Source organism: Aythya marila (assembly GCF_965140915.1).
Source record: "Aythya marila genome assembly, chromosome: 9".
In the NCBI taxonomy this organism is placed as follows: Eukaryota; Metazoa; Chordata; class Aves; order Anseriformes; family Anatidae; genus Aythya; species Aythya marila.
This window is the reverse complement of record NC_139050.1, coordinates 17135356-17146259: the sequence shown is the minus strand read 5'-3', so window position 1 is coordinate 17146259 and position 10904 is coordinate 17135356. Positions and strand designations below refer to the sequence as shown.

General features: G+C 41.7%; 1 protein-coding gene across 1 annotated transcript; it reads left to right on the top strand.

Moving 5' to 3' along the window:
- Window positions 1-229: 229 nt before the first annotated feature.
- On the top strand, window positions 230-7771 carry LOC309881516 (cytochrome P450 2J6-like; the record flags this gene model as incomplete). Its single annotated transcript, XM_082767580.1, has 9 exons — window positions 230-400; window positions 481-643; window positions 1414-1563; window positions 2203-2363; window positions 3580-3756; window positions 4148-4289; window positions 5222-5409; window positions 6311-6452; window positions 7593-7771. The coding sequence occupies 9 exons, from the start codon at window positions 230-232 to the stop codon at window positions 7769-7771; spliced, it is 1473 nt and encodes a 490-aa protein (XP_082623706.1).
- Window positions 7772-10904: the final 3133 nt, after the last annotated feature.

The window sequence follows — 10904 nt, the reverse complement described above, 5'->3', positions numbered from 1 at the left end:
GTACGCCCTTGGTCAGGGATTGGTTTGATGTATCCTAGTATGGAGAATATATGGGGTGCAGGAAAAAGGTAGGCAGTGATAAAGAGGGAGGGACAGAGGGAGGGAAAGGAATTGAGACTTTACAGGAGTCAGTCTGCAAAGAGAACTGGTGGAACAAGAAGCAAGATCACCTTTTCCAAGCTCCACTACGTTATTTTTGATAGAGAGAAGCTGAAAAATCAGCTTTGAAATGCTGACAATAAGTCAAGCGTTTGTAGTTCTGGTCATTTTTCTTTTAATTGTTCAATTTCTCAAACTTCGAAAGGCAAGCCAGCAATTCCCTCCTGGACCAATTCCTCTCCCATTGCTTGGAAACTTGGTGCAAATGAACTTTCAGTTACATCGGGATCTTCTGATGGAGGTATTTATTTTCAGATTCTCCTAATTGGTTAATTTTACTCAGTTTTATCTGTTCTTTTCTGGCATTTTTCCCATCCACAGCTGGCAAAAACTTATGGCAACATATACACCTTGTGGTTCGGGTGGGCACCAGTGATCATACTGAATGGATTTCAGGCAGTGAAGGATGGCATGACTACACGCCCTGATGATGTTTCTGGAAGGATGGTATCTCCTTTCTTCAGAGCAATGGCCAAAGGAAAAGGTGAGATTTTCCTGCCATAAATAATGCACAGTAATGTCGACTTGGCAAACTACTCCTGCTCAGCCTTGTTAAACCCTCTGCCCTCCCATTCAGGATGCTCTGTCCAAATACCCTATTAGCTCATGAGAATAGCTTGCTATTTGTCATGATGCCTTTTGTCCTGAGCTCTCCCAAGCCTGGGAAACGTTCCAGATCAGGTTGTTTCTAGGTGACCTTTTTTGCTGTGTTCAAGATGTGTGCAGTCCTAGCTCAGAACTCAGCAATCTTACACTCCTCATAGGATAATTCATTCTGCTGCACATGATTTTGCTGTATGTTACATGAATGCAAAGCATCATTATAGGTTTGGCAACTGTATAGACTACATATGGTTGCCAAACACCTTCTATCATGAGCGAGAGACCTATAACACCTTCCTCCAGAAGTCTCATAGCTGTTAGCAGTCACTCTTAAACATTTCCTGAATACCCTTTGTGAGAGTGACTCTGTCACGTTAAAATCCATTTCTTCTTAATGTATTTCAGCAGTTTTTAGCAAGAAGTGAAGCAGTCAGCAGATCCTTAGATTGCTCTTTTCAAAAATTAACTACAATCAATATTAAGAACATGTGGGTTAGTTATAGTTTGGGTATACTTGGTTATGATAATTTTACCTCCTAAAGATACTTGTACCACAGTATGTTCCTTGATTTACTCAGGTATTTCATAATTATTTTTAAACGAATCATCCATGTCTATGACAAATAATAATGTGCCAGGGAATGCTCTCAGGTATTATACTGGCAAGTGGTCGCTCATGGAAGCAGCAGAGACGCTTTGGTATAATGACTCTACGCAGTCTGGGGATGGGGAAAAAAGGCCTGGAGTATCGAGTGCAAGAGGAGGCCTCTCACCTGGTGGAGTTCTTTGTGAGCCTGAAAGGTATCTCTGCTAAAAAATTAGATGCTTTTCAGTTTCTGGATTCATATCTTCAGTATGCAAGCTTACCTACCTCTTTCTAGGGTTGGGGTGGGCACAGTCATACATGTATATCCAAACTCACCAAAGCCTGAAGAACAGATAGAGCCTAGTATTACAAGTGGAAATTTCTTTCTTAAAAACCTGTTTCTAAACCTACTCTTAAACTTTCACAAGCTTCTTCAGTCTTTTCTCCTAAGTAGCTTTTTTTTTTTTTTTTTTGAACATGTTTGTTGCTGTCTTCTCTCTGTTCATCTGCTGTGACATTTCTTGCCTTGCACATTGTCTAACTTTTCTTCTTCCATACAACAGAGGACATCAGGTTTAATATTATATCTTCTAATTAATCTTGGTTGTGCAATACTATTTCATGGGAAGGGGTATGAGACTATTTTAGAGCAATGAGAAAACAGTTTAACACTATCTTTTGCTTTAAGACTGTTTTATTTTCATGAATACATATTGATGTCACATCTGTCCCCATTCATGCCCCAGACAGATGAAGATATTATTTTATGTAATTTCTAATAATATCTCATCTTATCTGTGTAAGGAAAAACTGAAGAAAACATTGAGAGTGAACGCTAGTTACTGTGTTTGCAGGAAGACCTGTGGATCCTTCTTTCCCTCTCTTCCATTCTATTTCAAATGTAATTTGTGCTCTGGTTTTTGGATATCACTTCTCTGATGAGGACAAAACCTTCCATGAACTGATCAGTGCCACAGAGAACGTATTCAGATTTGCAGGCAGCTTCATTTATCAGGTGTGTAAATCACATGCTATTTTTTTTTTTTTCTGAAGTAAGTAGAAAATGAAAGTGTGGATACAAAAATGCGTCCTCAGTAAAAGCAAAGCAACTGGTTCAAGGTTTATAAAGAGGGTAAAAATTTCTAAGAGACAAAGAAAGAGATAATTAGATAAGTGAAAGACATCATTAGTGGAGTTATTCTGGCAGTAGTTCAGTGACTCTCTGACTGTAGTTACTCATTATTTTTGTTGAAGAACTTGGCTAAAAAACAGATAACATTTGCTGATGATCAAAGCAAGGAGACCGTAACAATACAGTGGAGGTTCAGGATATCCTGCTGCAAGAGCTCATAAATATTGTGGATTGGAGTTATAAGTATGGAACAAATTCTAATAGTACAAAATTAAATTATGAATCATATCAGGAATTAATGAGACAATTACCTGCTACAAGCTTAGAACATTCCAGTCCAAAGCTTAAGAGGAAAGGGACTGGAGGAAACTAGAAGAAAACAGGATGAAAAAGGCAAACAGGATCCTAGAGTGTTTCCAGTACTGTTTTCTGTTTAGATCCAGAGAAATGTTAAAGTAGGTTCTGGCATGTAATGATCTGTGGGACCTTTTCCAGTGTCTTGGCATTTTGTGTTGTGAGTTTAGAGTGAAACAAATGTAAAAGAAGGATTAGTGGGATGACCAACAAATGATCACATAACAAAATTTGAGAATTTTGCTTGGTTGGTTTGAAAGAGCAAAGGCAGTGAGGAGACAGAAATGCTGTTTGCTTGGCAGGGTGGGATGGCACATGCTGCAAAGAGAGAGCTGTCCAAAACAGAGGATGGTACTTTGAGCTAACAAGTATGTGTATAAATACACTCTGAGCAGACTGAAGATTTAACATTTTTAATCATTATTGGTTCCTCTAGAAGTTAAAAGGGAAATGAAATTATCCTAGAGTGCTACCCAGTCTATGCTTTCCTTCTGTGAGCTCCACCAGTTGCCTGAGTTAGTGGCATGAGCAGAGTGTTGGCTGGCACTCCCAGATTCAGGAGTGTGTCAAAATTAATATTAATGTTTCCCCACATGATGAAAACAAATAATACTCAAAACAATGACAATCTGTTTACTCCACTATCAGCATTTCCAGACAGGACAATTCAGCCCTTTGGTGCTTCTAAAGCAGCTTTTGTTACTGACAGCTAATTCACGTTGCCTCTTGTATGTCATTCCTGCAGCTGTACGAAATCTTCCCCTGGCTGATGTGCCATCTCCCTGGTCCTCATAAGAAGGCATTGTCTTGCTATGATCTCCTCAGTTCTTTTGCAAGGAAGGAGATTAGAAGGCACATGGAGAGAGGGATGCCAGCTGAACCGCAAGATTTCATTGACTTTTACCTGGCTGAGATAGAGAAAGTAAGTATTCATTCTGCCTGATGACACTGTTTGATAGCTTACTGGAGAGACCAAGGCCAAATGAGTGACACATTGCTGGGCTCATGTTTAGAAGTACACTCTGGGCTAACTGTAAAAGTTGCAGTTTGTTCTAAAATTTTCAGGATTAAGTCATCAGGCATGAAACTGCCTGTTTGTTTAATGAAAGAATAATCCACCTCATGAAAAAGAGCAACACAGCCTTACCACATACATTTGTGAAACTGTTAATCTCTTAGTACTCATTAAAAACTGTAAATCTGAATATTCTTTATGTGCTATTGTTTCCACGTGTGGAAATAATGAGTCTCAGGAGGTATACAGGATAACCTAACTTTAATGTTTATCCTCACCTTTTTATCATCATCTTCAGTCTAAAGATGAGGACAAGCCCAAGTATGATGAAGACAATTTGGTGTATGTTATAAATGACCTTTTCCTTGGTGGCTCAGAGACTTCAAGCACAACCTTGTACTGGGGACTGCTCTACATGGTGGTGTATCCAGACATCCAAGGTGAGAGGGATTCTTGCTGTGAAATACTGTGGGTACTACAAATGTTAATGAGGGCTGGATGTAATTAGGGGCAGGCACAGAAGCCACTAGTTGAGCCTGGCTCTCACTCTCTGGACACACAAAGAGCACCATGTTAAAATTACAGCAGTGGAAATAAACAAAGGTCCATCCTCTCGCCTGGCCAAACCAGATGGCTGAAGGCAGTCGTGGTGAAAGAAAAGTTATTTGCACTGACAAGTCAATGCCATGAATGCCTCTGTAGATCCAGACTGAATCTCCCCCATCTAAAATCTACACTAGGAAGAGAAAGGATATGGCCAGGGTTTAAGAAGGACTTGGATAATTCTGGAGTCAGCGTTTCTTCCATCTGCTGTGCTCAAGTCCTGAAAGCTAGGAAGATAATCTGTATTCCCACAATCTGAGCAGGAAGCTGAAAAGACTGTGTCATCGTGTGCATATTTGCACTCAGACTTTTAGGGTGATTCTGATGTTGTTTGTTCACTGTTGCCATGCTTGGACCAAGTCCTCCTTTGCACTGGGAGTTAATATCCAAGGCATTTGCGTCAATTTTGAAAATGAGATATAGATTTTAAGATAAAATAAACTAAGCAATCCCTAAATACCTTCAAAATGTGGAGCTGAGTGACTCACCCTACACCCACCAAGCATACTGTGAGATAAATGTCAAAGCTGAAATAAGTACAGTATAGTCCTTGTTTATGAGTCCTTGTTTAGTTCTGGACCACACTGCTTTTTTGTTTGTTTGTTTTGCTATTGACTTTTAACGTCCGAATTTAACATATGAAGCTAAATCATAAAGACTTTATGTACTATGCTGAAATACTACTTTTTCCTATTGCTCTAAGGAAAAGAGACCAGTTGAAATATTTGATGCATTTTTCCCATCTGAAGTGATGAATATTTCTCCACAGAGAAAGTGCAGAAGGAGCTGGATGCGGTTCTGGGTCCTGCCCAGTTAATCTGCTATGAGGATCGGAAAAAGCTGCCCTACACGAATGCTGTGGTTCATGAGATCCAGCGCTTCAGCAACATTGTCTTTGTTGGCATGCCCAGAGTGTGTGTGAGGAATACAGAACTGCTAGGTTTCCCTGTCAAAAAGGTACAGACAAATGACACAACAGCAAAGACCAGCTGTACTTGGCTGGGGATATAGACTGAGAGGAGAAATGTTTATCAAAGCACTTGTTAAGACATTTTTGCCCAGCTTGGCACTGCTAGCACTGCTGGGATGGAGGAAGACTTGTAAGGGGATGGTAATAGCTCCATGAGCTGAGACAAGTGCAATGACCTGCCTGAATCTGTACAGCTGACAGCAAGGGAGTTGCTCCAAAATAAAGCCTGAGACAGGTGTTCACAGCCACTAAATAATTTTGTAAAGTGACATAAGCTATGCTGAGTGCCAGTTCTCACTGTAAAACCCTAGCAAGCATCAGTTGCTTTTATTGCAAGAGAGATGGGAGAGGCCAGTACCATTACTGGCTTCCATGTTTGGCCCCACCTAACTCACTTTGTGGTGAAGGCTTCAGTCTCTGTTCTGGCTGGATCTGACAGTCAGGTACCCTAAGGCACACGAGCTGGTCTGCTGGGAACAACGTGCTCTTTACCAGTAAAGACAAAACTTTTTCTCTCTCTCAAACCTAAAAGCATTTTTTTCTCTCTCAAACCCAAAAGAAGGTTTCCAAGACTGGGACCTGAATATCAACAAAAGAGGCCTACTACAAATGTCATTAAAACTATCAGTAGAAGTGGGCACCACAATATAGTTGTACAAACATTACTAACGCTAATAACACCCACTGGCATGGTCGCAAGGCTGGGAACTGATAATTTCCAGCTAAGAAAATGACTAACAACTCCTGTTTTCTAGCAAGATACTCCTCTAACCACTTGATATCTGCACATTAGAAAGCAATGGCAACAAACAGAAGTCTTATCCACCAGGCAGAAACTGAGGTGAGAGGCTAGTTGATAGAACTGTACCAGTGGTTTCTTCCTTGCAGGGCACCATTGTTTTGCCAAATATAGCATCTGTTCTGTATGATCCTGAGCACTGGGAGACACCTCGGGAGTTCAACCCTGGCCATTTCCTGGATAAAGATGGAAACTTTAAAAATCGAGAAGCCTTCTTACCATTCTCAGCAGGTAAGCGCACTGGCAGTTTGAACAGTCCCAACAGATTACATGAAGAATACAGAAGTTTGAGACTGTGATATTTCTTCAGATAACACCTTATGTCACCACTGTTTGCTTCTTTTAAATAATAGTACTGGCTTGTATCTGCCGAGACAGACACTTCTGTGCTCTCTGGCACCAACCTGCTCTTAGTACAATGCAATAGGAATCCCACTTGAATTCCTGAACCTCCTAGGCTTGTTAAATATTGCATTCATCCACATTTTTTTTTCCTGTAGTATCCTTCATATTTTTTTTATTTTTTTTTTTCCACTGAGAAGTGATGTACCTTTTGTATGCTGGAGTTGCTTGCAGTCCCTCTTATAGGAATGAGCTGAAAGAAGAGAAGAAATGCATCCTGATACACAAAGTTCTTGGGTACAGAACTGAAAAGCCAGTTGCAAAAGAAGGGAATTAAGATAACATAGCACAGTTTGTGACCATATTCAGCAGTAAAGTTCTTACTCTGTTTTAGTATCTCTGCTGATGTAGCAGGGTAGTCACTTAGATGCCCATCCAGGAGCGGTTTCTTAGTGCAAATGGAATAGCTGGCTTTTGCTTTCCCTTAACTTGTCTGCTAATCTGGAAATGTGAATATATTGTTAACTTGTTTTCTTTAGTTTTTGTTTCTGTGCTGTGTGTGCCATTGGTTCCAGTGAGGAACACTTGGAAATTAACAGTAGGCTTCTTGATTGCCTGTAAAGTGACCAAGCCTTTGCTCAGTTGCAAAGGCCATTGCCAAGTAATTTTGATCTGCTGACTAAACTCACTAAGAAAGCATGTGCATACAGCTGGCAGATTCTTCATGTCGGACCCTGAAGCTCAAGATCTCCTATAAAAGGAAAATAATTTTCTGCCTGGTCAAGAAAGAAAGATGGTAGTACATCAGGGATTTGCACTGGGCTTTTTGTTTGGTGTCTCCTAACCTGTGACATTGGAGGGATGGGATCTTTCTGAGAAAGAATTCAGGAAGTTTTATTTCTGTGGTTTTCAGGATCCTGGCCCTGAACAAGAGTCCCCTCTGCTTATGGCAAGAATGAACAAAGTGATGACAAAACTAAAAAAAAAAAATCCTAGATACTCACTGTCCTTTCCCTCTTCCTTCTGCAGGGCACCGAGTGTGTTTGGGGGAGCACCTAGCAAGGACTGAGCTCTTCATTTTCTTTGCCAACCTGCTCCGGGCATTCACCTTCCACCTTCCTGAGGGAGTGACAAAGATCAACACAGAGCCCATTTTTGGGGCCACGCTGCAGCCCCACCCATACAAGGTTTGTGCCATTCCACGCTAGGATGCAGCACATCACAGATCGGTGTGAAGCAGCCACCTTTACCTCAGTGAACTTCCTCTCAAATGTAAAAACCTTCCTCTACCAGCCAGTATATTGGTATTAGTCTATCCCAGGACTATCCAGAAAGCGGACATAAGCCAAGATCCAGGCAACTTTTGGGTTGGTCCCAGAAAATCTTGCAAGGATCTTAACTTGTTTTTTCCTCTTGGAGAGCACCTGAGCAAGATGCTGTGGTTCCCAGTTGTGAAGACAGCCTGCTGTGCCTCCCTGTCCCGGCCAAGAAGGAACATTGTGGTGATCACTATGGAGCAAACCTCAGTAAAACTCAACAGAGGACCTCAGCAAGAGCTAAGTAGGCTTCATTTCTGTGAGTGCTTTGATGACCTGAAGTCATTTGACTTTAAAGTTCTACTTTTGCTTTACTGTTCTGAACTTAGGCACTCTAATTTGTTGAGAGGTACGAATAAAAGAAAAAGGGAAACACACTAGAATATGGGTGCATTGATGTCTGAGTTTGAGGTAAGCATCTCTCTCCCATGTGGAAGATGATGAGTCAATTTGAACTTGAATAAACTTAAATTTCGTATTTACTAACAATATGAACGTGTTGCTTGGCAGTGTGATCATTGCTATGATGTATTGACAGTTTTATTATTATTTTTAAAATCCATTTTCTATGATGTAGAATCATGCTGACATTAGTCACTAAGAGGTTGGGACTTTAAGATCTAATCAGGCCTTCTGCTTGTCAGATGAACACAGTAACTGGTAGCAGTAGGAGCTCGTTACCAATTCTGCCTGGAAGAAACATGAATGTGGGGTGAGATACTCACTTTGCCAGTGGATTTCACTGCTACCTGTTTGCAGCACAGGCATGTAAAGACTTTGAAAAGCAGCATATAGGGACTTTTTGAATGCTGAGATGTACCTCATCTTCTCTGGGACCTTTTCTTCATTATAAGTCATACCATACTTCATTATAACTCAGACTATACTTCCTGCCCTCCATTCAATCTCTTTTCAATTTGTCCTTCCCCATTTTCCGTTCCTACTCCCATCCACTCCATATTCATATAAACTCTGTTTCAGGATTCACCTTCCCTTTTGGTTTCCCACCACTTACGTCCTTTCAACATATCAAATTTCTGTCTCCTCTGACTCGGAGTATTAGCAGAGGAATCAACAAGTGTTGAGCTGAAAACAATGATCAGTGAGTATTCAAGAGGGAGCTTGGAAGATTTCATTTATTTCTCCTTTGAGGTTCTAGACCATAAAAAGAAGAGCACAGCAACTACAGAGGATGCACTGGGGGTAGATCAGTGTAAGAAAAGCTAAATGAAGACTTGATGCAGGAATCCTAAAATATCTGTTACTTAATGTAGCTGTTTACTGGCACGGATTCAACTCAAGACAGAGACGGTTTAAGCATACAGCTGGAGATGATAGCCAAGTTCATCTATAGCTATGATAAATCAAAGTGCTGTAGTATTCCTGGGTCCAAAACACTTTTGGAAAAGATTCAAATGTTGGAGTTCAGTAAAGCTGTAAGCACTGATGCAAACTTAGGACTGAATTTGTATGAGTACCAAAAGTGTTTTTATACTGGGATATAATCTGTTTGTAATTAAATCATTGTGGTGCATCTGAACTTCCTAATTTAAAATGGAGGAGCATGTCACTAAAAAGAAGTGATAACTACTGAAAGTCACGCTGACTTTCAGAAAGTGTAGCCCTGACAGCGTCTGTTGTATCACAACCCAGCATCTGCAGGCTTGCTGGGCTGGAAGGGAAAGCAGAACAGTGGGGGGGAGGGTTCACAATAGCAATAACTGCCATGAGTAATCTCTCCTGTTGACTACACAGACTATATCAAATACTGTTCCAGGGCCTACACACTTCTGCTCAGCCTCCTTTCCAGCTTTATCTGCACTTCTCCCCCACCCCACCCTCCCACACCTCCTCCTCCGCATGAACCCTGCTGGCGATGGCATCTCTTGCTGCCTTTGCCCACTCCTCTTGTCATCTTGCCACTCGCTGAAGAGGCTTAGTGAGAAGATGTGTTACAAGCTGATTGTGCTCGAAGTCTGGAACATTATGTCCATTGAGACTGCAGCTGTACTCGGTGCAAGCTGATAGATCAGCTTCTCTGTGATTAGGCATGCCTTAGGAGTGGCACAACATGGAAAGATTTGGTAATTTACTGCTTGTTTCAGCCCCTCAGGGACTGTGTCCACCAAACCCTTATAAGGCACTACAAAGAAGCACGTTTCACTTTTGGAGAATCTCCTAAAAGCTTGGCTGAGGGGCAGGAGCCCCCCAGCTCTACGTTCTGGAGGCAGGAAGCTGGCAGTCTTGCCAGGCTTGAGAAGAATGATGTGGAAAGCAAACAGAAACTCAGGAAATCCGATCAAATTAACTTTGCTCTTTCTGGGCTCTCACTGGAAGCTGATAAATTGTCCCATGCCTGCTGGAAGTGCCTCTGGGATGGAGAACAGCCTTGCTTCCCTCCCAGGGATCATTCTTCCAGCACTTGTACAGGGTTACAGACACCCAGCTCCCAGACTGGCTGACCTCTGGCAGCTGGAAGATTTGCAGGCTATGGGGAGACAGCTGAAGTAATCCTGGGCCAGATGCTGGTGGGGGAAGACAGCAGAGAGTGGTGGGATCATGGAAATAGTTGCTATGCTTAGTGCCTTTCTGCCCTCATTATCAAAAAGAGTCCAAGGCCAATCTTAAGGAAACCTGGCTGGCTTCCCTCATCCCCTGCCCACATCCCTTTTCATTCTCCTTCTGCCCCTTCAAGTGCTGCTGTCCTGCTCACCTTGTCACCACTGAGCTGCCTGCTGGTTACAGCCCCTAGGCACATCTGCATTATGCCATCAGAGCTGCTGGATGAAAAGGTGCACGCCTTGGTGCTAATGACTGGCATGATGTAACATTTTGTTTAAGTGAAGGGACTAACCCTCCACTCCATCTATTTTATCTTTTTTTTTATAAACAGTGTCAACCACAGCCTCAGGTCTCTGAGTTGTGGTAGACTTGTCATCCTTAATAAAAAGGTTTACAAAGGTTTGAAAACAGTTTGCAGGTGTTTATTCAAGGGAAAGATCCCCAGCTGGATGTATTACTTCTT